The following is a 27,544-nucleotide window of genomic DNA, read 5'->3' on the forward strand; positions in this document are numbered from 1 at the left end:
ACTCAAATTATACTGTACATGTGAAATTGTATAAAGTAATGTTTAAAATGTTGGTTTTGCAGTTTACTGTCTGCGTGATGCCTCCATTTACAGATGTTAGAATGGAATCTATGATGTGATTCTATAAAAGCAAACAGTGATTGAATATATAGATCGAGGATATTTCATGTTTTTTGTCAAATATCATCTTGTGAAGTTTGCAATCTTATTTCATAAGTCATGCAAGAGCAACGAGTGTGATACCGTTGCAAACTTCACAAGATGAGATATAAACATGCCCATACGCGGGGGGGGGGGGGGGGGTGTGTGTGTGTGTGTGTGTGTGTATGCACCCCCCATAGTCTACCGAGGTCCATCCGTGGATGTGTAAACAAATTTAAAATAGTCTGATGATGTGACAAATTTACTTTCCAGAATGCAGGAAAATGCATTTAAAATTTAGATTTAAAAATTTGGGGGGGGGGGGGGGGGGGGGGGGGGGGGGGGGGGGGGGGGGGGGGGGGGGGGGGGGGCATGCCCCTGGACCCCCCATATAAATTTCTGAGTATGGGCCTGATAAATCATATTTGACAAAAAACATGAAATTTTCTATTTATTACCGGTATATAACTTTTGACAATTTACCTTTATTTTTAAAATGCCATCAGCAAAACAGTTCCGGCTTTCTTACAGTGATGATAACATATTTTAGAGAGAAATAGTGACTGATAACACTTTTATTTCACTGATATTTTAAGATATTTCACTAAATGTTATATAATAAGAAATACTACACATGTGTAAAGGCACTAATTACATTTTTTACATACCCGTTGGTGAGAACATCATTAGTTATTTTTGATATCACATACTTGTTAACACATGTACGTTTGTTACAATTTCAAGACATATGACTGGTTGCTCCTAGGTGAGGACCAGGTCACCAATGCCATACATCCAATGAAAAAACGGCACAACTGAAATCGATTACACTGTGATGTATAGTTAACCTGACAATCATTTGTCTGTGACATGTAAGTTAGCTACAAGTGCAAGGGCTGTAAATAACTTTGAGTCAAAAAAAGATGTTAAATAAAGAAGACTACATGAGTGGCTGTTACATACCATTTATCTTACGAGTTGTTTTAAAATGTATCTTACGAGGTAAAGCGAGTTGGATACATTTTTAAACAACGAGTTATAAGATAAATGATACCTAACAGACAAGAATGTAGTATTCTATTTCTTACATATCCTCATAAAGCATGTTTTAAGCAAATTTTAACATCTTTTTTGACTAAGCCCTATGTTTACAGCCCATAAGCATGTAGCTAACTTACGCATCGTTACAGTGTGATCAATTATCGATCGTGCTGTTTTCATTGGATGTTTGGCATTGGTGACCTGGTCATCACCTAGGAGCAGCCAGAAATATATCTTGAAATTGTTAATAACCTTAATGTCTCTGCATAATGATCAAAAATACATTACAGAGGTTCTAATTTTCCCAAACCCTCTTATCCTGTGCGGTCTTATTTCTAGAAGGCAATATTGGGGTTTTTAGAGGGACATTTTAAAATAACAGTATGCCACTTCTAAGAGCCATTTCCTCTAGAGACTATAGTGTCAGAATATCCAGTTCATGTCTTTCATGGAGAAAACAATCTTCAGAATCTGATTCCACTTGCAGCGTATCTGTTTCATCAAAACCTGTTCATATTAATTGCATGTGTTTCTTACACACCCGTTGGTGAGAACACGATGCTTTAGTTTTGATTGATAATACATGGGTTGTTAACATACACACATGTGTTAACAATTTCAAGATACATATGACTGGCTGCTCCTAGGTGACCAGTGCCATGCAGCCAATGAAAAACAACACAGTGGAAATAGATTACACTCGGACGTATACACTCGGACGTATAGTTAACCTGACAATCATGTGTCTGTGATGCATAAGTTAGCTATAGGGTGTATACTACCAAATCAAATCCCATAGACGACAATAGTAACATATACGGCTAAAACTCCTACCTGCAACGTATCAACCGACATAAACGCCACGGATATAAATACTACCACCCCTTACACTTAAAGTGAATCAGAAAAAAATGGGGGTCAAGCTGCTCGTTTCTGAGATGACGGGTAGCGTCTATGACTACCCTAGTTTCGCACAAAATTTGAGTACTTTTTTTTACAGGTACCCCATACATGTTTCAAGCACAAGGCTACTTGACACATTGGTACTAGATGAAATAAAATTGCACATTTATTTTACCCAGATGAAACTATTATTTTTTACAACCAACACACTCACATTTATAACCAATCACAGGACTTGTGGTGTTCACTTCTCTATCAAAAGTTCGGTGCACCTCGAACTTTGACCCAGCCGGAAGTTATTTGGTATAGTACTACCTATATAAGTGCAATGGCTGTAAATAACTTTTAGTCGAAAAAGATGTTAAAATTTGCTTAAAACCTGGTTTGAGGATATGTAAGGAATAGAATAATACATTTGTGTCCATTAGATACTATTTATCTCACAACTCATTTAAAAATGTATCAAACTCACTTTTGCTTGTTATATACATTTTAAAACAACTCATGGCCATTCATGTAATAATTATTCTCTATGTCTGACTAGTTGTTGAATTAAAAATTACATGTAAGTAGACCGCAAATACAATGATAAATAAAGAACATTGAATGGCATTTTGTTTTATTGTTTATCCAAACAAACCAGATATTGGAACACACATTGAAAATATAACAAACAAAATAGTCATTAACTTGCAACGTGATAAATGACGAATGTAGTAAACACTTCATTTTAATAACGAGAATGACTATACATCATACATGTGGCTGTATAGTTCTACCAACAATATCATCACATAAACCTGTAACATGTAATAGAAATGGAACACTGTTGTCTTTGTGTAGTTGAACATTGGATTTGCTCAACAAAAAACAAAAAACTTAATAATTTAACATTGAATAATTACTGCAGAATTTTACCAAACCAAATATATTATATATAGTCAGTGTATTTTTTTGTATTTTTTTTTTGTCAGTGTATTAATCATTCATTAACAAACGATGTAGGATTCTCAAATAAGTTTGATACATGCCTAATCTGTTAAATGCAACTATTTTTCAGACAGTTTGAATGGTAAAAATTAAAATTAAAATTTGTTTAATGACACCACTTGACCACATTGATTTATTAATCATTGGCTATTGGATGTCAAACATTTGGTAATTTTGACATGGTCTTAGAGGGGAAACCTGCTATATTTTTTCATTAGCAGCAAGGGATCTTTTATATATACCATCCCACAGACAGGATAGCACATACCCACAGCCTTTGATATACCAGTTGTGGTGCACTGGCTGGAATGAGAAATAGCCCAATGGGGATCGATCCCAAAATTACTGCACATCAGGTGGACGTTTTACCACTGGGCTATGTCCCGCCACGTTTGAATGGTAAAATAGCTTGTATTTCACAATTAAGATATTTAACATAAAAATCTAGTGAATATGCCAGGTAGTTTTTACAGTCGGTTGTAGTTCGAAATATTCATACATTACCATATCACATTTTGATGTAAAATGTACTATATATTTATTGGGTAAATTATGAATAATGAAAAAACAAAGCCAATAAAAACTTTCAAAATGTCTCGGACAGAAAACAGATAACTTTCATTACCAAAGCCTTGCATTGTCATAAAGCTGACCATAGGCACCATGACATTGTTTTAAACATCTATCTATCATAAAACTGTAATTGTTGCTTATACTCTATTCTTTTTGTGTGCCCTGACATTTTAAAGGGACTATCCGGAGTTTGTAGCCATTTTAAAAAGTTTTTGGCAATATTTTAATAATCTCAATATCTAGTTTTCTCTAAAATAATTTTGTTTATATGAATTTATTGTATCATCCAATGGCAAAATGAAATTTTAACTAATTCTACCAACGGTCATTCCAAATGTATATATAGAGGTTATTACCAGAGTGTTTTTCGGTATCGTCAATATCATATATTAGGAATAAAAATTGTATTATGTGAGCATAATATATTATTTTTTATTCCTAATATATGATATTGACGATACCGAAATACACGAGGGTAATAATCTCTTTATCATATAATCTCAAGCTTAATACAACATGTTTTTGTAAACTGTACACGCAACTTTAATTCCAGTCTGTCATTACTAGATATTCATATGACGTAAGAATATGTGGCGCGGTGTATTTTTGAATGGAAATGACGTCAAACTCAAATGATGTCATTTTGGATGTCCTTACATCAAAACAAACTAGGGCTTAACATTTTTTGTTTTCTGAACGCTGGACAGCTTTCAGTGTCAGCCATTGAAATGTTTTTATTTGATGACTATGAATGCATACGTCAATTATGGAGTGTCACCCAAGTACGTTTGCTTAAATGTCAATAAACCTAGTGCCGTGACCTCGATTAATTTACATCTAATTTGCAAAGTTATCAAATTCTTAAAGTATGTGATCTGAAAAATATCACATGCTTTGATTACACTGAAAATGTAAGATATATGATAAATTTGTATATTGCTCTATTTTTTAAATATGTTTAAGTCGCAGACCCTAGTTTCAACCTGTTCAAATGGACCCTAAGTTTAGTTAATATACAAACCTGTAACATGTTTGGATAAAGTTACAAAAGAGTGAACAAGAGTCTGTGATGTTGAAACAGGGAAATAGACTAGAATTCGACTCCATACTGGTTCTTCTGACACATGTGCGTTTTTTAAAAATATGAAAAATGCATTTTGTAGAAATTTAAGGATGACCAGAAACACTACGGTTGTACGGAAATGGATAATCTAAACAATAAAATATAAGTAATTGAGTGATCATAAACAGCTATAATAGTGAAAAATGTGCCTTAGTATTTAAAAACTAGGGTCTGTCACTTTAAGGTAAGATAATGTTTTTAAGAAACAGGAAAAATCAAGATGTGGGTTCATTTTCTTGGGAGGGGCAAAGAGAAGTCTTGCTAGAGCTGAAAATTCGGGATAGTCCCTTTCAGCTATTTCAGCTAGTGTGTCATATGATGTAGCAAGTTGAAACACTGCTGAGTTTTAGCAGTAGCTCTCACTTTGTTATTTGTTGCTGTCAACAGAAACACTGGTAAACTTCCATTGGATCTGCTTTCTCCAGAGACAGGATTCTCACTGTAGATTTGCTGTTTGTGTCAGCCGAAAATTTCCTGATCTGAAAAAATTGTACATAAATATATAATATGCCAACTGAAATACATAGTTAAAAAGTAATTTGTTCTATTGTGACTCATTATAACATTGTTTGATTGAATCAAATGGAAGAATTTACAACAAGGTTCGCACAGGCTTGAAAAGTACTGGAATTTCAAGCCCTGTCTTGAAAAGTCCATAAATTTGAAATTAATCTTGAAAAGTACTTGAAAACTGCAGAATGTCATGAAAAGTCCTAAAAGTAATTGAAAAGTCCTTGAATTCCTGTATGTTGTGCTTGAAAATAATTATTTCAATAAAGATAGTAACAATTTAAAATATTAGCGGCGAGAGCGTACATGTTTTTTGACGAATGCGGATCATTTACTGTTGATTCTGTGGCTTCGGTAACTTTCGTATGGTTCCGGTAGCGTCTACAAATTCGTTTGTATATTTCCGTGATTGTTCGTCAAGCTTCGTTATATTGCAAATGGCCGCTCGCATCAGCGAACACATTAAGTGGCTGTGCTTTTGTGGAAGTATTTGTCTTTGAATTGTGATCATGGGCAAGTGCGTGTTTAATCGAATATGGCTGACCCAGTTGCCTTGGGTCAGAGAACACAAATGTGACCGACATAGTCTTGCTCGCTGTGCAACAAGTGTATTGATCAGAAAACTGGCAATATGTTGTTTGTGACTAAGTCAAATGCATTCAGGCACACTGTTGTGGACAAAAAGAACGATCTCATAGCAGTTGAGGAAAAACTGAATGATAAACTTTCTGCTCTGAAGGGTTGAACAATTTGCCTGTTTGCCTATTAGCATGACATTGGTTATCCTCACTGAGATTTTTTGTGTTCAACTAATGCTTGCTTTGTTTAGTTGTATTGTAACAGTTTTGCAGTATTCTTAATGAACTTCCCATTAAAAGTGTATTTTCTCACATACAGAACATTTTTTTTATGAATATTTGAGAGGTAAAATGTCCTTGAATTTCATAACAAAAAGCCTTTAAAAACCCTTGAAAAGTCCTTGAATGAGATCAGGAAATTTCTGTATGAACCATGTACAAAAATTGAAAAAATTTAATTACATTGTGGACATGACGGTGTGCTGCATGCCACTATTACTGGCAGTATAATATCACGAAAAGGCTCGGTCCATGATGTCAGCCCAGCTATAGCACAGACACAAAAAGGCTCGGTCCATGATGTCAGTCCAGCTGTAGCACAAACACGAAAAGGCTCGGTCCATGTCAGCCCAGCTATAGCACAGACATGGAAAGGCTCGGTCCATGATGTCAGTCCAGCTATAGCACAGACACGAAAAGGCTCGGTCCATGATGTCAGTCCAGTCGTAGCACAGACATGAAAAGGATCGGTCCATGATGTCAGTCCAGTCAGACATGAAAAGGCTCGGTCCATGATGTCAGTCCAGCTATAGCACAGACATGAAAAGGCTCGGTCCATGATGTCAGTCCAGTCGTAGCACAGACATGAAAAGGCTCGGTCCATGATGTCAGTCCAGCTGTAGCACAGACATGAAAAGGCTCGGTCCATGTCAGCCCAGCTATAGCACAGACATGGAAAGGCTCGGTCCATGATGTCAGTCCAGCTATAGCACAGACACGAAAAGGCTCGGTCCATGATGTCAGTCCAGCTATAGCACAGACACGAAAAGGCTCGGTCCATGATGTCAGTCCAGTCGTAGCACAGACATGAAAAGGATCGGTCCATGATGTCAGTCCAGTCAGACATGAAAAGGCTCGGTCCATGATGTCAGTCCAGCTATAGCACAGACATGAAAAGGCTCGGTCCATGATGTCAGTCCAGTCGTAGCACAGACATGAAAAGGCTCGGTCCATGATGTCAGTCCAGCTGTAGCACAGACATAAAAAGGCTCGGTCCATGATGTCAGTCCAGCTATAGCACAGACACGAAAAGGCTCGGTCCATGATGTCAGTCCAGCTATAGCACAGACATGAAAAGGCTCGGTCCATGATGTCAGTCCAGCTATAGCACAGACACGAAAAGGCTCGGTCCATGATGTCAGTCTAGCTATAGCACAGATACGAAAACGCTCGGTCCATGATGTCAGTCCTAGTCGTAGCACATACATGAAAAGGCTCGGTCCATGATGTCAGTCCAGCTATAGCACAGACACGAAAAGGCTCGGTCCATGATGTCAGTCCAGCTATAGCACAGACATGAAAAGGCTCGGTCCATGATGTCAGTCCAGCTATAGCACAGACACGAAAAGGCTCGGTCCATGATGTCAGTCCAGTCGTAGCACAGACACGAAAAGGCTCGGTCCATGATGTCAGTCCAGTCGTAGCACAGACACGTAAAGGCTCGGTCCATGATGTCAGTCCAGTCATAGCACAGACACGAAAAGGCTAGGTCCATGATGTCAGTCCTGTCGTAGCACAGACATGAAAAGGCTTTGTTCATGATTAGCACAGACACGAAAAGGCTTGGTCCATGATGTCAGTCCAGTCGTAGCACAGACACGAAAAGGCTTGGTCCATGATGTCAGTCCAGCTATAGCACAGACATGAAAAGGCTCGGTCCATGATGTCAGTCCAGCTATAGCACAGACACGAAAAGGCTCGGTCCATGATGTCAGTCCAGCTATAGCACAGACACGAAAAGGCTCGGTCCATGATGTCAGTCTAGCTATAGCACAGACACGAAAACGCTTGGTCCATGATGTCAGTCCTAGTCGTAGCACAGACATGAAAAGGCTCAATCCATGATGTCAGTCCAGTCGTAGCACAGACATGAAAAGTCATAGTACAGACACGAAAAGGCTCGGTCCATGATGTCAGTCCAGCGGTAGAACAGACACGAAAAGGCTCGGTCCATGATGTTAGTCCAGTCGTAGCACAGACACGAAAAGGCTTGGTCCATGATGTCAGTCCAGTCGTAGCACAGACACGAAAAGGCTCGGTCCATGATGTCAGTCCAGTCGTAGCACAGACACGTAAAGGCTCGGTCCATGATGTCAGTCCAGTCGTAGCACAGACACGAAAAGGCTATGTCCATGATGTCAGTCCAGTCGTAGCACAGACATGAAAAGGCTTGGTTCATGATTAGCACAGACACGAAAAGGCTTGGTCCATGATGTCAGTCCAGTCGTAGCACAGACACGAAAAGGCTCGGTTCATGATGTCAGTCCAGTCGTAGCACAGACACGAAAAGGCTCGGTCCATGATGTCAGTCCAGTCGTAGCACAGACACGAAAAGGCTCGGTCCATGATGTCAGTCCAGCTATAGCACAGACACGAAAAGGCTCGGTCCATGATGTCAGTCCAGCTATAGCACAGACACAAATAGGTTAATTAACGACTTCCTCAGCAGGCCTCTGAAAATTCAGCAGGCCTCGTTCATGTATCACTCGTGTAAGTACAGTCAAACCTGTCCTAGCGGTCACCTGTCTTAAGTGGCCACTTTTATCTACTCCCTTGTGTGACTGTTTAAGACAGGTTTGACTGTATAGATTGCTTAACCCATTTTTCGTTCACATATTAAATTTATGACATCATTTACATGTTTATAATGGGTTACCTAAAGATGAAATGGGTTACTTGAATTTAGTTATACGTAACCGAAAAATGGTTTACGCACATTTTCAATACTCAGAAGCCTGCTCAGTACATTTCCAACAACTGTTTTTCAATGAGCAGCAAGGGATCTTTTATATGCACCATCCCACAAACAGGACAGTACATACCATGTCTTTTGTAAAACCAGTTGGTGTTTTAAATAGTAGTCTCTCATATGTGGCGTTAATAGGGATAAGTTGCTTCAGCAGATCTGACTCGTTAATACCTTAAACTTAACTTTGCATCTTTCCAAAAGATAATTCCATTTTACATCCGTTTTCTTCTGAGTGTGCAGCTGTTGAAATTCAGCAGCCTGAAATATATAATGTACAACATTAATAAAATAAATATAATAATAAGATGATATTTAGTGGGTACATGCAAATATAAAAATAATAAGATATTCAATAAGAATCAGGTAGCCATATAAACGTAATATTATTCAGACAAACATGATGCTAATGCTCTAGTTAATGTGTTTGTTTGTCCATCTGTCTGTCTGTCCGTCTGTTAGAGTAATACATGTACACTGTATGTCATGTAGTTAAATTGTACTACAGTACCCCTGAATGGAAATCTGACAACATGCTAACAAGAAACCATCCATTTTCATTGTTTTTGTCTGTTAGTGATAACATTATTTTAATAAACTGTTAAAACGGAGCCAAATCCATGTACATGTAAACTTCTAGTAAGGCCGGAGATAGCCAGTTATGATTATCCATTGAAAACTCTGTATACGGGTTAAATATACTGATAATGAAAAGAAAGTAGGCTATACATTGATCTTTTTCTTTCAAAATAGTAAAAACGACACCAAACAAAAGTTGATGAAAGTATTATATTTTGAAAGTATAATCATTTGTCGAGATTTGAACACAGGTAAACACAATAATTACACAAAACAGTGCTTGGGATAAGGAATGAAAGAAATGTTTTATTTAACGATGCACTCAACACACTTTATTTACCTAAAGATGAAATGGCGTCAGATAATTGGTTAAGGGCGGCACATATAAAAAGAGGAAACCCGCTGTTGCCACTTCATGGGTTACTCTTTTCGACTAGCTGCAAGGGATCTTTTATATGCACCATCCCACTTACAGGATAGTACATACCACGGCCTTTGTTGCACCAGTTATGAAGCACTGGCTGCACTGAACGAGAAATAGCCCAATGGGGCCACCGATGGGGATTGATCCTAAACCGACCACACATCAAGTGGTGCTGGGGATAAATGTGCGATTTCAGATAAACAATATTTCAGTATACTTTCTTTTAATCATCAACATATTAAGTGTGTTGCTGGAATACCTTGTGCCCGAGTACATGTTCGGCTGGGGCTCCCTGCAGGTGACAGAAGTGAATGGTTCCCGTGTTGTCCGACAGAGACACAACAATGTTGTACTCCACCGCGGCGCTCACAGAGTCATCAAAGTTCTCACTGGTAAACAGATCGCCACTGCAGTCCTGATTGGTACACACAAACCCGGCCTCCTTCGTCACTTCACGCTTACATCTGGAACTGGACAAGTACAAAAATACAATATGTAGTTACTATTTAAGATTTGTAGAATAGGGTGGCTGTACGTGGGGCCTGTGCCCCCATTTGAGGGCAAAAATGTATGGATTTTTTGTATACTACTAAAAAATAAATAAATACAAAATATGGCTGGTGCTCCCCCACAAGAGACTGTGTCCCCTCTATTTAGATATTGTGCCCCCACTCCAGATATATTATTCCTATAGGCCTGTCTAGCTGGAGTGCTGGATTCTTTATACAGTCTCTGGTTAAAATCCACTTGGAATATGAAGGTATTAAACTAATGTTAGCAGATGAAAGTTCATGAGAGAATGAATCTGAGATTAGGAAAATGAATAACAATGTGATGAGATGTCGAATATTCCTTTGGTTTTATTAATTACCATACTGCTCTACGAAACAATGATTCAAACTCTTTAAATATTTGTGTAAATTAATGTTATGCTAAAATCATTTACTGTCATATATATACCGTGGTACTAACAAATATTTGTGAAAATGAATGTCGGTGTTAATAAATATTTGTGAAAATTAATATCATTATTACCAAATATTTTTCAAAATTAATGTCACACTAACTATTATTTTTGAAAATTAAAGTCAATGCAACAAATATTTCTGAAAATTAATGTCAATGTTACCAAATATTTTTCAAAATTAAAGTTACACTAACAAATATTTCTGAAAATTAATGTCACACTAATTAATCTTTCAGAATATTAATGTCTAACAAATATTTTTCAATATTACTGTCAAACTAACAAATATTTCTGAAAATTAATGTCATTCTTACCAATTATTTCTGAAATTAAATTAATGTCATTCTTACCAATTATTTCTGAAATTAAATTAATGTCATTCTTACCAAATATTTCTGAAAATGGAGCAGTCGTCTCCATCGTAGTCAATATTGAATGTGGTAATGAGGGCGTACAGTACACCGTAGTTGGCAGTAGTTTGAGATGTGAGCTCGTTTTTCAGGCCTTTCACCTGCTCAACATTATAAACCTGTGTTATGCTGCCCACTGTAATTAACAAAAATTTGCATTTTCAGGTCACATCATCTCTGTAAGTATTTTTCCATTGTACCAGGAGATCACAAAGTTGTGAGAGAATTAGTGAATTAGACTTCCGAGTGGACGGCATCACTAAAAAAATCTAAATGTTATTTTTTGATAAAATGAAGAAAATGATGTCATTATGGAATGAAATTATTTATGCATATTTCAATGTGTATCTTGGTTGTAATTGTAACTACTGTTTTCGGGTTTTTCATTTTCGCAGTACTCATGTACACATTATTATCAACCAAGTTAGATGATTTTTTGTGATTTTAAAAAATATTTTTCATGACTTTTTCTAGGATTTTTGTGTGCGATCAACATAAAGTAATATTACTGCTGTTACATTAATGTTTTCACAACTTTCTATATAACATAAGAAAATTTCAAGGACTCTCCAGACATGAAAGAAATTACATAATATGCAAATTCCTGGACTTTCCAGGACTTCTGTGACCCATATCAAACACAATATTTAAAGAATTTATGGATATATAATTTTTGTGACAATTTTACATTGACAGATTCTCCTAAAATAAATATAAAAACTTTTTACAACAAAGTTCTTACGATCTGGATCTGGTTCTTCTCTCTGTCTGTCGTCGTTGTTCCAGTCCGAATGGGAACTGGCGAACTGATACAGGCTGTGAGCCTCGGGGGTGTCTGTAGACAACAAAAAAGTTTGTTTTAACGACACCACTGGAGCACATTGATCAATTAATCATCGGCTATTGGATGTCAAACATTTGGTCATTCTGACTCGTAGTCATCAGAGGAAACCTGCTACATTATGATTACAGAACATGTAATTATTTATGCAGATGTGCATGCATTTTAAATTTTAAATCAAAGTATGTGACACAGTACATGTGGTAAAAGAAAACAAGATAATGTACAAAGACAAACCACTTTAGCAATCTAGTACTACTGCTCTGCATTCAACACATCTCATTTTGTATTGAAAATCTCCTGTTGCTTAGCATGGGTTACCAGCGCCCGGGGCAAGGCAAGTATTGCACCCCCTAACCAGTGGACAGTTAGCACTCCCTGAGTCCCTTCCACCTGTCCAGAATTTTGTGCCCAGGGCAACCGCCCTGGTGGCCCCGCCCACGCTAAACCACTGTACTTATACTGATAAATGATGAATAAGTTAAATCCAGTATCTGAATTCACTCTGAAAGTAACAAGTTTTTATTTTATTTAAACACATTTACCAGTTTGCTAAACGTTTTTGTTTTAGTATGTGTAATTTATGTAAAAACCTAACTACCATGTCCCATCATATTAGAATGATGTCTGCCTAACACGGGCCATCAAATGTAATTTTGACTGGGTAAATAGTACTTGACTTATACTTTATAAGGCACATATGGGGTGATCTTGGTGTAGATTTAAATCATTACACAATTCCTATTTCAGTCATACTTTGTGCCACATAATGGAGAGTTTTTGGGTTTTTTTTATCAGATTAATGCATCTTGGTACCAAAATGCTTGGGGGAAATATGTTTCTTCATTAAAGGGACATTTCCGAGTTTGCTGCATTGTAAGATGTTTCTGAAAAATAAAATATTTCTACAATTAAACTTACATATTAAATACTGTAAATACAGAAAGTTCTGCGAACAACAAAGTACTGCGAAAACTGCGATGAACTAAAGATCGCAATACTTTCTCCACGCAGTATTATGTCGTTGGTGATTTTTTTTCTTTCAAAAAAAGAAAAGAAAAACAAAGTATCAAAATAATTAAAAATCAGTTTTATTTAGTAATTTAATAATCAACCAGTCATAAGCAAACATGTTCAGTCTTTGTAAATTGCACAATTACTCACTTTGGTCTAGTAATCCTGCCAAACACCATCCCCTGAGAATCATTTCTTTGTCTTTCGACAACTGATCCATGCAGGCCACAACCCACCGAGCATGAATAGGCTTGATCACACTTATTCTTAAGTCAACACCTTTGTCATTCTTTTCTTTCAAGTTCTTAGCTACAGTATCAGCATACCACTGAGTAAACCTTTCCTTCATGGCAAATTTAAAATCTCCATTCACGGACAGATCCATTGGCTGCAGCTCACCAGTGCAGCCAGCCGGAACAAATCTAATTTCGAATGACCGTTTGCTTAACAAGTCAAGAAAAGATTTGCATCTGTGGACATGCTTAGCTCAAAACGTCAGCTTGCCAATTAACTGAAAAAACACGTCTACGTTTTCACTCCTTGCGGCTAATGATAAAACAACATTATTGTGTTTAAGTTTTAAATACAGTTCTATCAGCTGAGGTCGCAGTACTTTCTACATGCAGTTTTGGCCATTGTTGACTACTCGCAATACTTTCATGACGCAATACATAGTAGATTTACAGTATATCTTCTTGTTTAGAATATCAGTGTGTATATTCAATGTGTTCCTGGTCGTCTTAATATTTGTAAGAAGCCCAAACTGGATTTTGTCTTCAAAGAATTTCATATGTATGAAAAAAAAATATTTTAGGAAATAAAATGAAATTTAACCTAGTAAAAATATTAGAACGATCAGAAACACGTTTAATATACAGCCACTAATATTTTATGCAGAAAAATATATTTGATATGTAATTATACAATCGTTAAAAAGTCTGTTAGAATGACCCTTTAATAAAACTCTACATCTACAGCAGTTACAAAAAATATAATTTATAGCTGTTTATTTTAAAATGACTTCTTGATTGCAAAAAATATGTCAGTTTATTAAATTTGTAATTGTGTTTGTATGTTACATATGTAAGATCGAGTTATCATAGGAGTTTTATTTACAACTTTGAGGTTGAAATCAATTATGTTGGACATTTAAAACATCTTATAACAACTAGTATATAAATTAGTGCATTGTGAGTTGCATAATAATATAAAAAGAAAAACATTATAGGTAGCAAACACTATTTGTCAATAGCAAACCAGGGCTTCTATAGGTTTTTTTTATAAAATCCACTAGTGATGGGATCAGTGATTTAAAACATTTACTAGTCACGATTAAAAATTCACTAGCCGAACTTTACTTCAAGTTGATACAATTTAACTAAATAATAGTAATAATCAGATGTGTCACCTAGAGGGAGATAGAGCTTAAAAACACTAACATTGGTGGGTTGGGGTGGAGAAAGGATATTCATATTTACAAAATAGACTTTAACTGCCACATTTGACAAAAACATTTCACTAGCCGTCGGGCATGGCAATAGTAGTTATTTACTAGCCCAACACTGAATATCACTAGCCATGGGAGTGGGGCTACCATAATCTAGAAGCCCTGCAGACATACATACATGTAAGGTTTAATATTAAAACTGTAATGGGGTGGTGAGATTGTAGCTTTTAAGAAAAATGTATGAGATTGCCTTTCTGAAGGCATGTTAAATACTAGTATCCATCAGTGTGCATAGCTGATGATTAATTAATCAATGTGCTCCAGTGGTATCATTAAACAAAACAAAACCACCAGTGTGCAATATTAAGAACTCAAGAATAGCAACATGACTCAGCCTATCTTGAAAAAGACTGGTTTAGAAAGTTCATAATGTGAATAAAAAATACCAGGATCTATGGTGAACACTGTCCGTGATGTGGCTGTACCGATCATAGTTGACTTGAAGTCATTGTACAGTATCTTCACATCTGCTGCAAATACCACTGAAACCAAAACATTTTCCATAAACCGGTAGTGTTTACATACCACACAGATTTTTTTGTTTCTTGAAATATGAAAAAATATGTTTACAAAATAGCAAAATATAATAATTTATATCTTGTTTACAAAGAAGTAAAATATGACCTTTTTTGTGTACAGAATAGTAAAATATAGGGAAAAAATCAGGTTACAAAGTAATAAAATATGAAGAAAAACAAATCTTGTTTACAGAAGAGTAAAATAAGCATTTTAATTTTCTTGTTTACAAGAGAGTAAACTATGAGAAAATTGTCTGTCAGGCCCACTTTCTTTCAATGTCAGGGCCACTTTCATTCAATATAATCAAAGTAATAATTTTCCCAAGAAACACATCAACATGATGTTTTATGAAAACTCGGTCATTTGTAACTAATGTTAGCAGTGGACGCTGTGGCAGTCTGTCAATAAAGATCCTATTACTAAAGACCATAACTGATATCGGCCTTTGTGGTTTAGTGGTTATAAGCCATCAGATTTGATGCTGGTAGGTACTGAGTTCACATCCCGGTACCAGCTCCCACCCAAAGTGAGTTTTAATGACTTAATGTGTAGGTGTAAGACCACTACACTGACTTCTCTCTCACTAACCACTAACCCACTATCCTGGACAACACCAGCTGCTGTAGTGTAGATTACTCCTAGCCAAATATATACAGGACAGTCGTTGATGTACATGTACTAGTTGGAAGGAAGGAAATGTTTTATTTACCGACGCACTCAGCACATTTTATTTATGGTTATATGGCATCAGACATATAGTTAAGGACCACAGACATATTGAGAGAAGAAACCTGCTGTCACCACTTCATGGGCTACTCTTTTCGATTAGCAGAAAGGGATCTTTTATGTGCACCATTCCACAGACAGGATAAAACATACCACATACAACCTTTGATATACCAGTCGGGGTACATTGGCTGGAATAAGAGATAGCCCAATGGGTTCACTGACGGCGATCGATCCCAGACCGACTGCGCATCAAGTGAGCGCTGTACCACTGAGCTACGACCCACCCCCTGTACTAGTTAGAAGACACTGGTTGGGATGGGGAAAACCCAGAGTCGAACAAGGGAGATCAACTCTACATATATGACTGTCAGGCGAGCACTCTACCGGTAATAATCAGTGAATCTGTATCAAGTGAACTACTTCCAGACTGCTTTATAATATCGATGGGAAGAAGTGAGGGAATTAAAGGGCCATTAATCCATGCTACAGAACACTACTGTTCCAGGTGTAAATTATTTTTCAACAACAACACCTGTGAAACAATGTAATTTGAACTTTTTATGCATTTAGGTCAGCGATTCGAACTGACTACTGACAGAACTTATTCACTGTAAATGAGTACAACGCTTTTAGCCCATGAGGCCAAACATCTGCATCATCAAATGAACCTGTTATTTAAGCCATATAAACCTGATACTAGTGATAGTACCGGTAATGTATTCTGGCGGAACACAGCGAAGATGGTCGGAAACTAAATCGGAAATCAGAGATTACACGTTTAGCATGTGCATCACACTTGATACCAGCCACTCACTGCTGAGGATTTCCTCACTGAATTGATCAGGTTAGGTCCGAAAGGATCCTATCCTTTTGGGTTATTAGTTTTGTAAATATTCTTTGCCATTTTATCCAATATTTTCCTTAAAAAGATAAAATAGAAGTTTAATTTAGCAATGATGTAATTTGTTTTAATGAATAATGGATTAAATTGGAGAACACACTCGGAAGTGTAGATTCATGAACAATAATTAACTCACCACTATGGGCCTCGTCAATAATTTTTTCACGAATCTACACAATTTCATACATTCTCCATTACTTCATTCTTACCAGTTTGATTTGGTATCCATGTGGATGCCAGATCAGCAAAATGATCCCATCTGCAAAACACATAATAGACAATGAATAACACAACAAATATATGAAAAGATAAGAAAGGAATGTTTGTGTAATGACACCTCAGCACATTTTTAAACTTTGGCTAAATCTGGTGTCTGGTAGTTATTTTGTCACTTAGTTTAAAGAGTGAGAGAGGAAATCTTCCATGTTTATCAAATATGGAGACAGAAAATATTTCTGTGAAGTGATTGAGTTACTGATGAAGATTAAGTCACCATACGAACACAAATATATTAAATAAATGTAATAAAAGTGTGTGTGTGTGGGGGGGGGGGGGGCATATTTGTTTTCTAATAGTGTAAAAGTGTGTGTAAATATAAAAGTGTGCCGCCACCCCACCCCCACTTTTTGGCACCTTCCTATGCCAGTGACACGTATTTGCTATCCTGTAGCTGTTAATAAATATGATAAAATTTTAAAAACTTAAAATACTTTACTCACAAGTCCACTGTAAAATTTGAACATGTTTCATCAAACAGGACCACAGAACATTTTTTGGTCTTTTTCCCTGTTTTTGTTGTAATGTCCTTAGCTGGCCAAACCTTTGTAACAAAGATAAGAATTTATTTAAATAAACCTACAGACACAGAAATCATAAAATCACTATACAGACTACAAAATTTGGTTAAGAAAAAGAATGGAATGCCAAAAAATAATTTGAGGGTATATAATAAAAACATAAAATATCATAAGTTCCCCTACTAGGTGGTTAAGAGTTTGAAATTTGTTAAAATTGGACACTGCATTTCCTGTACTTTGACAGCAGTTCTCCTTCAATATAATGTTTCTAAAATTATTAAAAAATATATCCGTTAATTTCCAAGATTTTAGGGTACGTTATTTTACCTTTCTTACATTGGCACAAACCAGTAGGGGGGTCATTTAGATGCACTTTTGCATGAACAAGACAATACATTCCACGACCCTTCATGTAGCAGTCGTAGGGCACTGGTAGAGATGGGAAAAATCCATGTCCATCGAAGACTGTAAGTTCTGTGACCCATCACACCACAGGTGAGCACTCTACCACTCCTAAACTGATTATGGAGTTATCATAAAATACACATCTATACCCTAAAGAAATAAGAATTTTTTGTGTACAATTTCTTAAACAGATTTTTTCCCTTACACTGACCCAAACTGAAACTAAGCTATAAAAATTATGAAAACACAAAATTAAAATTATCATACACAATCAGTTGTCTGTGTGAAAAAAGAAATGATTTATTAAAAATGTCACCCATGACTAGCAATTTATTACAAATCATAAACTATCGCTAAACCCTAACTGCATATAGACCACTCAAATTACAACCTACATTATCATAATTTAACAATTATGTTTTTCAGCTTAATGAATCCCAAGTATTTGCTTCAGAAGATTTACACACATGTACAGTTATGTAGTTACATTTTGTATATAGTCAGTTTGATATTGTGAAATAAATAAAATAATAAATAAATTTAATTAATTAAATAAATAAATACTAGTCTTTATAAATAAAGAAGGCTATATTATACAGCTCTACAGTGGAGTGCACGACTGAGGTATGATGCCCTCGGATCCCCCTGTATATCTCACTCCCATCATTAGCTCGGCTTATTTGCCTTCAGCAAACTCATACGTACTTGCCCTTTTCAGTATTCTGAGACCCCCTTAGAAAATGTCCAATCTTCCCCTGGAACCTACGATGTATGCTATGACTTGCCTTTCTAACGGCTGCGAGCAGATTCACGGCCTCTCCCTGCAGGGCCATGCCGTTGGCGTTGATGTCCTCCAGGATGTAGTAGTCATTGCTGGGCTTGGTGGGCAGGTGCAGCAGGTGGTTGTAGCTGGACAAGTCCCAGCCAGAGTACAGCTCTATCTGGCTGTGGTTCTCAGACACGTTCAGCTGACACTGGCTGGGGGTGCAATACAAACTTATAGTTAATACAGATAGCTAACACCGGAATATCGCAATCACAAATAACATAATTGAAATATCAATATAACACACAGACATATAAAATACACACACATACATAGACATAGACATCAAGGGCAGATCCAATGGGTGGGACCAATGGGACCACCTTCCACCCCACCCACCCCCAAACAAAAATCAACAACAACAAAAAAACCATTAGTACCTCTTTTTAAAACAACTTGTTTACAATTTTCATTTCACAAATGCTGTTTATAATGTTTTACAATCTTTTGCCTGGGTCGCCTCCCTAAAATATTTCTGGGTATGCCCTTAGAAACAAACAGGTACAGTATTTTTAAATTACTGAAAATGTTAACATTATTAATAAAGATTACAATTTTTCCTCTTTTCACAATTATTACTTTCATCTTTTATTTATTATAGAAAATATTCATTGTGTAGTAGCTCCCAATGTACTTAACATGAAACAAAGAAAGTAAAATGTAACTTGAGGAAAAAAAGTCAGGACAGTGAAACCTCTCAAAACCAGACCCTCTATAAACCAGAATTCATTCAAATTGGATATTTTTCAGTCACTTTAAATTGTAAATATCAAAACAGAAGAGAACGTTTATAAAATAAATAGCCCTTGACACCTGACTTTGTACTGGATCACCTGGGTGTCCAGTTTACAAGGTTTCATTGTATTGACTTTGTATGGCTCTCATTAATTACCTTGGAGTGTATGGTTTATACTGCTCATCATTTGCACTGTTTTGTTTGCCTTGAACTTGGGCGTTTTTAATCTGAACTGAAAGGTAACAATAACCTACTCATCAAAGTTGTAAAATATAACCTGGATCTTTTATATATAAATATATATTATAAAAAACCCAAACAAAAAAAAAAAAAAAACCTTGCACCTATCACACTCATCCATTAGACCTGTATTATATATGGTATATGTAGTGAATAAAAAGCAAACTGATCCTTTAATCCACCTTGGCTTAATATTAATGATTTCTTTTTTAAACGTTTGACAAAAATTGTATGTCTATATCTCCCCCATTTCAAACAGATGGTAACCGTTCTTTTGATTAAGGGGCCGTTCTAAATTATCGAGATTTTTACTAACACTGGGTATAATGTCGGGGTATGCTTTCAGACAAACAAAAAATGTTGATTTAAATATATTAATGATGTATTAATGATGTACCTGTATGTACTTATAGGAAGAGAAATAGAAAAAAGTGTATGTTTTCAAGTCTCATAAAAATGTTGGTAATTTGTGAACAAACAAAAATTACAACATCAATTGCTCTAATTAATGAACACGTCATCTTTAATTTAATACCAACGTAATAAATATTAATTAGAATGTAATATAACACAAAGATACTTGTGGACACTAAATTAAGAGCAGGATACAAACTCTAATTCACTGGTTACAAACTTCCAGGGTAAGTGAGAAGATGTCTATTTTTAATGGTTTATAGTCACATCAAAACAAACTCATATTTTAACTTAATCAAAAAGACCCAGTCCAGTAAGCTTGTGTACGTACCAACATTTCCAAGACTGATGATGTTGTTGATATTATTAATGAAGTCCACCATTCCCCAGCATGTGACATTAATGAAACCATCAGGTGCATCCCTAACTGTCACAGCTAACAAGTGTCTTTCCGTTCCAACATCTAGTGTGACAAAAAGATAGAACAATTAAAGGATATTAAAATGAGCTTCCTTTTCTTATCATGTTTATGTCCCGAGTGAAATAATTTTCAATTGTCACAAGTTTTAGCGAGTGACAATGAAGATTATTCCACTAGGGACATAAACATGATACGAAATGGTAGCGAGTTTAATTCTGATATAAACATAATTAACACCCTATACCACAGGAACATATGAGTTCTGCTTCTCATAAAGTACATTTGTAACTACAAAAAAACATTTCAATTTTATTAACATAACATTAAAATATTGACACTGTAATGTTCCTAACAGCTGTGTGTGTGTGTGTGTATATATATTCTGTATGCATGTAGACGTGAATTAAATCCAAGTCAATGTGTTTATAACCTCAGAAATACACTTACTCTTTTTACTCATTATTGACTTCGGTCCATCCTTTGTTATTACTACACCAACAATCGTCTGAATATTTATGTCAAGGAAAAAAATATTAATGAATTAAAAGTATATCATAATAATATCATAATAATCATAATAATATTGCTAAAATGACTGAAAAGTAGTATTAAAACTGTTTTTATAATGATAATGATATATCTTATGAGCAGTGCAAATAATGGTTAACAAATACTCAAATTTGTCTAAATGATAATAATATATAATTATAAATTATGAAACCTAACAACAATAAACCCATTTGTATTGACGATAACAATTAAATAATAATAATAAATACTATTTTAAAAATAGAATAGTAATAATAAAACTAGTATATTTAATTGAAACACATTAGAATGAAATGGAGCAACTGTTACTTAACACCCCTGTAATAAGGACAACTAAAAAAATATAAACACATTACATAAAGTTGTTACTAAGTATTTTATTTGAATTGTTTATTTGCCCCCGTAGGGGCTATCAAAAATTGAACGTGCCGCCCAATTAAGGGCGTCAGTTCGGGGTATTGGGAATAGTTTTCAACTAGCAATAACCACGCCTCGGATAAACCTCACTGGCTATGGTACCGCCACTGCGCAAAGCTAATGGAAAACGTGTAGGTCACAATATATAAAGCCACTGAAAACTAACTGGACACAGGTGTGCTTATTATACTTAAATTGAACAAGACAATTAATTTATAGCTTTTAAGCATTAAAACTTACAGTATCTGTTACCGTCTATGTTGTTGCTATTTCTAATATAAACATAATTAGCACCAAGTGTATAATAATAGTATAACAACGTGATAATACGTATCGCTGTGTTGCTGTAATTTCAAAAGGGGAGAAACACAAAACGACACGTATATCATCATTTATGCCTTTACTATAACATTTTTAAATAACAGTTTCAAATGGACATTCCCAATTAATATTAAACAAAATAAGTATGTTATGCTACAATAATTATCATATTTCATATCACGCTATAAATAGGCATATGCTACAATGAGGCCTTAATGTGTACATTAGGACTAGTGATGCAGCCAAATATTGTTTTAAAAATTAATTAAAATTATAAAAATAATGATAAAATGTAAAAACTATTCTGAAATTTTTAATACCATATTTTTCACTGTGAAGAGAAATGAGAAAAGTATCATTTTAGCAGAAATGTTAGCCACTGGGGGTGGGGTGGGGGGGGGGGGAGAACATTTGTATAATATTGTCTTCTTTATATATCTCAGTAAACAAAGCTAAATTATGACACCTACAAAATACATATTATTTTATTACTTTATTAATTTGAAATTATTAAAACACGATAGCTACTATTTATTCTTATTTAACTTTTAAGTATGCAACTACTGACACGCATTGCAGACTGTCACGGCAGATACACGTGATAGCAGTTACAAATGACATATTCAGACTAAGTCCATTAAAAAAAAAAACAACTTATTTTCGCCTTATATCCAAATTAAGATTGGGCAGTATTGATATTTGAGGTTCGGCATCGATATCGGTATTTTTGGGGTGTTTTACCTCGGTATTTGGTATTGACATGATACCGATATCGAGCACTATTTCCGGTATACTCGGCTTTAAATGCATGCCTGTGTAACGTGTGTTATGGCTCACCCGCTAATTTCATCAATACAATTAAACTCCATACACAAGGTTCTCGTCTGATTTATACCAACCCATTTTGCGTTCGTCTGATATATTATTAGTGCTTTCCGGGAAATATTTTTTAATACCGAAATTTCGGTATTTTTATATTTGCTCGGTACGGTAAATCGGTATTGACATAATACCGATGCCGAACGGTATATACGGTATACCGCCCAGCTCTAATCGAAATAAGGTTCAAGCACGCTGTCCTGGGTACCCACCTCATCTATATGGGTTGTCTGTCCAGGGCACTAACCACTAACCCACTGTCCTGGACAGACAATTAGTGATTAGTTAGAGACTTCTTTTGGAGTAGGCTAGATTGTCATTGACTTAAGTTCATGACAATCTCGTCTACACCAAAAGTATTATATATATTAAATGAATTGACGCCTTAAAAGTTTCTGTGACATCGATTGTTTCTCAAATTAAATGTTTTTCATTTGACAAAACTGAAATGGTTTTAAATCCAATCATAACTAGCATGCGCTGTTCACCGAAATACAAGCACGTGGTTTGACGGTGGAGTACGGGCTTGTGATATTCGTAACATTTATAAGTCCGCCGTCTGTGAATTGACACGTTTCTTTGGCAACATTTCTGTTTTGTTTTTCTGTATTGTCATATTGTTTCCAGGGCCGTAGCTAGGATTTTTTGTTTTTATTGGGGGCGGGGCAACTGAGTAGTTAATAGTCTAAAACTCCTTAAACAGTTAAGAAGAGAATTTTCTTTAAGTTTCTATAATGCCCGTTACCAGAATATACATTGCAGACTCCGAATGACATGGTTGCGCGACATCTCCGGTGGCCTGATCTGCATGCTATGTTGCCAGATTGGTGGAGCACGATCTGAACCAGCACAACGTGGAGGATGCATGTGCTGCCGTGGCCAGCACGATCGCCGGATCTGTCGGCCAGTGTAACGGACTGGACTGACAACTTAGACAACTGCCCAACGTTCCAATAACTGCATGCGTTAGACACTTCCTTGAATACGGAATATCGTCTCACAAGTTTGCATGCATCATGTGATCGGTTCCAAGCGACATAGGTGCATTGTTTGCGTCCACGCACACGGCACCCATGCGCGAAACTGAGATGCATCTTGCATTGGCAACATTTTCGGTGTATTTTACGCTGAATATTTTCAAGAGTTTTATTCAGTATATCGCCATGTAATGAGAGGTATTCCATTTTGATGTTCTAGAATCAACTTTCGTATAATTATGTGATTAAAGAAATATTAATTACTTCTGTACGAACGATTTGTTCGTTACGTCACAGTACCGTTTGTCGTGCACGTGAAGTATATACATGTATGCACCAACTAGGCATTGCCAATAAACAAAAACAAAAACTCGAAGTCAGTTTTTGAAAAATTCGCCATTTTCCGCTAATCCGACAAAATCAGAAAATATTACTTCAGGTCACGTGAACAAAGAAAGCGACTAGAAAATGGATAATATGCCTGTCACTATGACGTTAGTTTTTTGTAAATAATAGAATATTTTTAACATCCGAATGACTATGACAGGCAGCTACATTTACTCTATGAATAAAACTGATACACATGTAACATTGCTCAAACAAGCTTAAGATCGTCGTTAACGCTTTTTTTTCTTTCTTTATTTGTTTCCTTTTTTTTGCGGGGGGGGGGGGGGGGGTATGATCGAATTTGCTGGGAGTCAGTAAAAGTTGGCAGAATTGTAACTGAGATTATTTTTGGTTTAAGTTTGGATGACTAAAAACAAAAGTCAAAATTGGTCAGTCGTCCAAACCCCAGAATGTTTACATCAATTTCATCATCTATTTTGTAGGAATCACAATAAAAAAAAAGAGGCCTAGTTTTTAAACAAAACCTCAAATTCGGGCTAAATTAGTTGTAATCCATGTAAAAATGCGTAGAATCGTTTGCAACCCTATATAACTGTTTGGTAGTAACACTAATATGTATAAATGTTGTCATTTAGATTAGAGCATTTTCGTTTAATTCGGGCAAAAAACAACCTGCCCCCCCCCCCTCTCCCCCCACAAAAATGGGAGCCCGTAGGCCTATAGCGACACTTGATTATGGACGTTTATGATCGATCATTACATCGGTAAAGCCCAGCAAGTGAAAAATCCCTACTTCCAATGAATGTTTAATTAGTCAGTGCAGTAACTTAGTGGGCCTAAACAAAAATAGTGCAGTAACTTAGTGGGCCTAAACAAATATGATTTGGAAAATGTCCCCCCCCCCCCCCCTCCCCACACCCTCTGCAGATACCAGTGGACATGCTTAGATGCATTCAAAAATTAACTTACAACATTTGGCATATCAGGAAATATATCGCCAATTTTAGTGACACCTGATAGATTTTGGTCATTGGTTTGAAAGGTAGCTTGATTATTTTGAGCTGGTCTGTAAATTCTATTTTTAGCACATTGTCCTATTGTTAGACTGTTGTTACTGGGACGATTTCTGGAGCTGTCAGATATCCCAAATGGCTTGAAGTCATCAAAGCGGCCAGACCAAGCCATGATGTTATGACCTGAAACAAACGTAACGAACAATTATGTTAAAATAAAAGCAATTTTCGAGAGAGAGAGAGAGAGAGAGAGAGAGAGAGAGAGAGAGAGAGAGAGAGAGAGAGAGAGAGAGAGAGAGAGAGAGAGAGAGAGAGAGAGAGAGAGAGAGAGAGAGAGAACGAGAGGGGGGGGGGGGGGGGAGAAGAGAGTGTGAATTTACTACAAGTTAGTTGGGATACCGACTGTCGGCACCCCCACATTTTCTATTTAAGGAAGTGTGTTGTTGTTGTTGTTGTACATTTGGATTCACTTCTGGTAAGATTGTCGCCGACCCTAAAACACTCAATGACTAGTGAGTAACAGTTTTGGGGAAATAAACATAGGCCTACCCGTTACCGATTTTGTAGGTCTATAACTAGCCCGAGTACTCTGACTGTAAGAGAGCTAGACGGACATTTGGACAGTTATACGCTCTCATTACAGTCAGAGACCAACCTATGTATTTTGTTGGCAATTGGCAAAATTAATTTCAGTGATTAATATGTGGATTTAACTCGAAAATGATCGATGTAAATGTATTTGACGTCAAACATAGGATTGGTGTGGTATTAGAGCGGGAATCTTTGCCAACTTTTTGGTTGTCAGGAATTGCCAAAAAAATACATAGGTTGGTTATAGCCTAAACCCTCCAATGTGACCGGCCTCGGTGGCGTCGTGGGAGGCCATCGGTCTACAGGCTGGTAGGTACTGGGTTCGGATCCCAGTCGAGGCATGGAATTTTTAATCCAGATACCGACTCCAAACCCTGAGTGAGTGCTCCGCAAGGCTCAATGGGTAGGTGTAAACCACTTGCACCGACCAGTGATCCATAACTGGTTCAACAAAGGCCATGGTTTGTGTTATCCTGCCTGTGGGAGGCGCAAATAAAAGATCCCTTGCTGTCTGTCGTAAAAAGAGTAGCCTATGTGGCGACAGCGGGTTTCCTCTAAAAAAATCTGTGTGGTCCTTAACCATATGTCTGACGCCATATAACCGTAAATAAAATGTGTTGAATGCGTCGTTAAATAAAACACTTCTTTCTTTCTTTCTTTCCCTCCAATGTGTGTTTTAGGTTACGTGGTAAAAATGGTCGTCTGCTAGCAGCTGCTCTCAAAGGGCATAGACAGGTGCCACTTTTATGCGCACTTTATTGTGCATGACTGATTAGACAGTTAACAATAAAATAATTCTACAATATAGTTTTAGTAAATTGGATGTCATTAAAGAAAAAAAAAAAAAAACAAGTAGTTAATTAAACACTCATTACAACCTGTGGTGTGCAAAAGTAGTCTGTTGACAAACACCGAATACACTGGTAAAGGGTTCTTAGTCTGGTTAATAGTGGAATAGAAACGACGCTTTCAGTCTATAATTTAAAATGGCCGAAGAAAGTGATTCTGGTTCTATTCAAAGTAGTCAAAGTGAAATTAGCACTGAAAAGAAAACATTTGAATCGAATAGATTTTATTCTTTATATACATTTTACCCAAACAGGTATGACAATTTATTGTTTCAACTAATAATTTCCTAATTTGAAACCCTGTCAGCAGGGCCTATGTAGATACGGATTTATTCAGAATTATTTGTCCTTTACTCAGTTACTTAGCCTTTAGCCGGCGTTTAGGCCCTATTTGTGATAAAACGAGCCCGTAATGATCATATGATATGGGACGTACGGGGTGTTTATTATACTTGTACCCTGTCGCGCCATTTGGGACTCCCCCCCCCCCCCCCCCCCCCCCCCTTTAAAGTAATGCACCGAATGCCGGACAACTCGGCCCAGAGTTCTGAGACAACCCGGCCCACCGCGAGACAACTCGGCCCAGAGTTCTGAGACAACACGGCCCACTGTGAGACAACTCGGCCCAGAGTTCTGAGACAACCCGCCCACCGCGAGACAACTCGGCCCGGAGTCCAGAGACAACTCAGCACAGGGACAATCTTGTCTATTGTTGGACAAGTGTTGTTTTTTAAATTGAAGTATTCTCACTGAAATAAAAGAATGTGTTTTTGTTAGTATTGAATTAGTCCCAGCTTAACCTAAACGTCCCGAAACGAAGTGTCATGTCGGATTGATAAATTGCTGATCCATTTATCTTTGAAGATAGTTTCCGCTGTTCGAATAATTTGTTTTTGTTCTACATTCGGTGACCTAAACATTGGAGTTGATCCCAGAAAAAACATGCAAAAGTTCTTTATCGTACTTTATCGTAGTAACAACACTCAT

General features: G+C 36.5%; 2 protein-coding genes and 1 non-coding gene across 3 annotated transcripts in view; 1 reads left to right on the plus strand and 2 right to left on the minus strand.

Moving 5' to 3' along the window:
* Positions 1-4,601: 4,601 nt before the first annotated feature.
* On the minus strand, positions 4,602-26,632 carry LOC121380214 (meiosis-specific with OB domain-containing protein-like). The gene is made up of 14 exons (XM_041509033.1): positions 26,588-26,632; positions 25,075-25,301; positions 21,062-21,119; positions 20,525-20,656; positions 19,696-19,771; positions 18,763-18,955; positions 17,495-17,595; positions 16,985-17,034; positions 15,013-15,108; positions 12,007-12,099; positions 11,241-11,400; positions 10,147-10,357; positions 9,059-9,145; positions 4,602-5,250 (listed from the first exon to the last, which is right to left on the minus strand). Exons 2-14 carry the CDS (start codon positions 25,288-25,290, stop codon positions 5,152-5,154), a joined length of 1,572 nt encoding a protein of 523 aa, XP_041364967.1. The 5' UTR covers positions 25,291-25,301; positions 26,588-26,632; the 3' UTR covers positions 4,602-5,151.
* On the minus strand, positions 21,561-21,699 carry LOC121380273. Its single transcript, XR_005958908.1, has one exon. It is a non-coding gene; the product is annotated as a U4 spliceosomal RNA (small nuclear RNA).
* A 63-nt stretch (positions 26,633-26,695) lies between the features above and the next one.
* LOC121378671 (protein Njmu-R1-like) overlaps positions 26,696-27,544 on the plus strand; it is a 30,654-nt gene continuing 29,805 nt past the window's right edge. Inside the window, exon 1 of the mRNA XM_041506952.1 lies at positions 26,696-26,811. Coding sequence (XP_041362886.1) covers positions 26,696-26,811 — 116 coding nt within the window. The remainder of the gene's footprint in view (positions 26,812-27,544) is intronic.

The sequence above is a fragment of the Gigantopelta aegis genome, chromosome 8 (assembly GCF_016097555.1).
Source record: "Gigantopelta aegis isolate Gae_Host chromosome 8, Gae_host_genome, whole genome shotgun sequence".
In the NCBI taxonomy this organism is placed as follows: domain Eukaryota; kingdom Metazoa; phylum Mollusca; class Gastropoda; order Neomphalida; family Peltospiridae; genus Gigantopelta; species Gigantopelta aegis.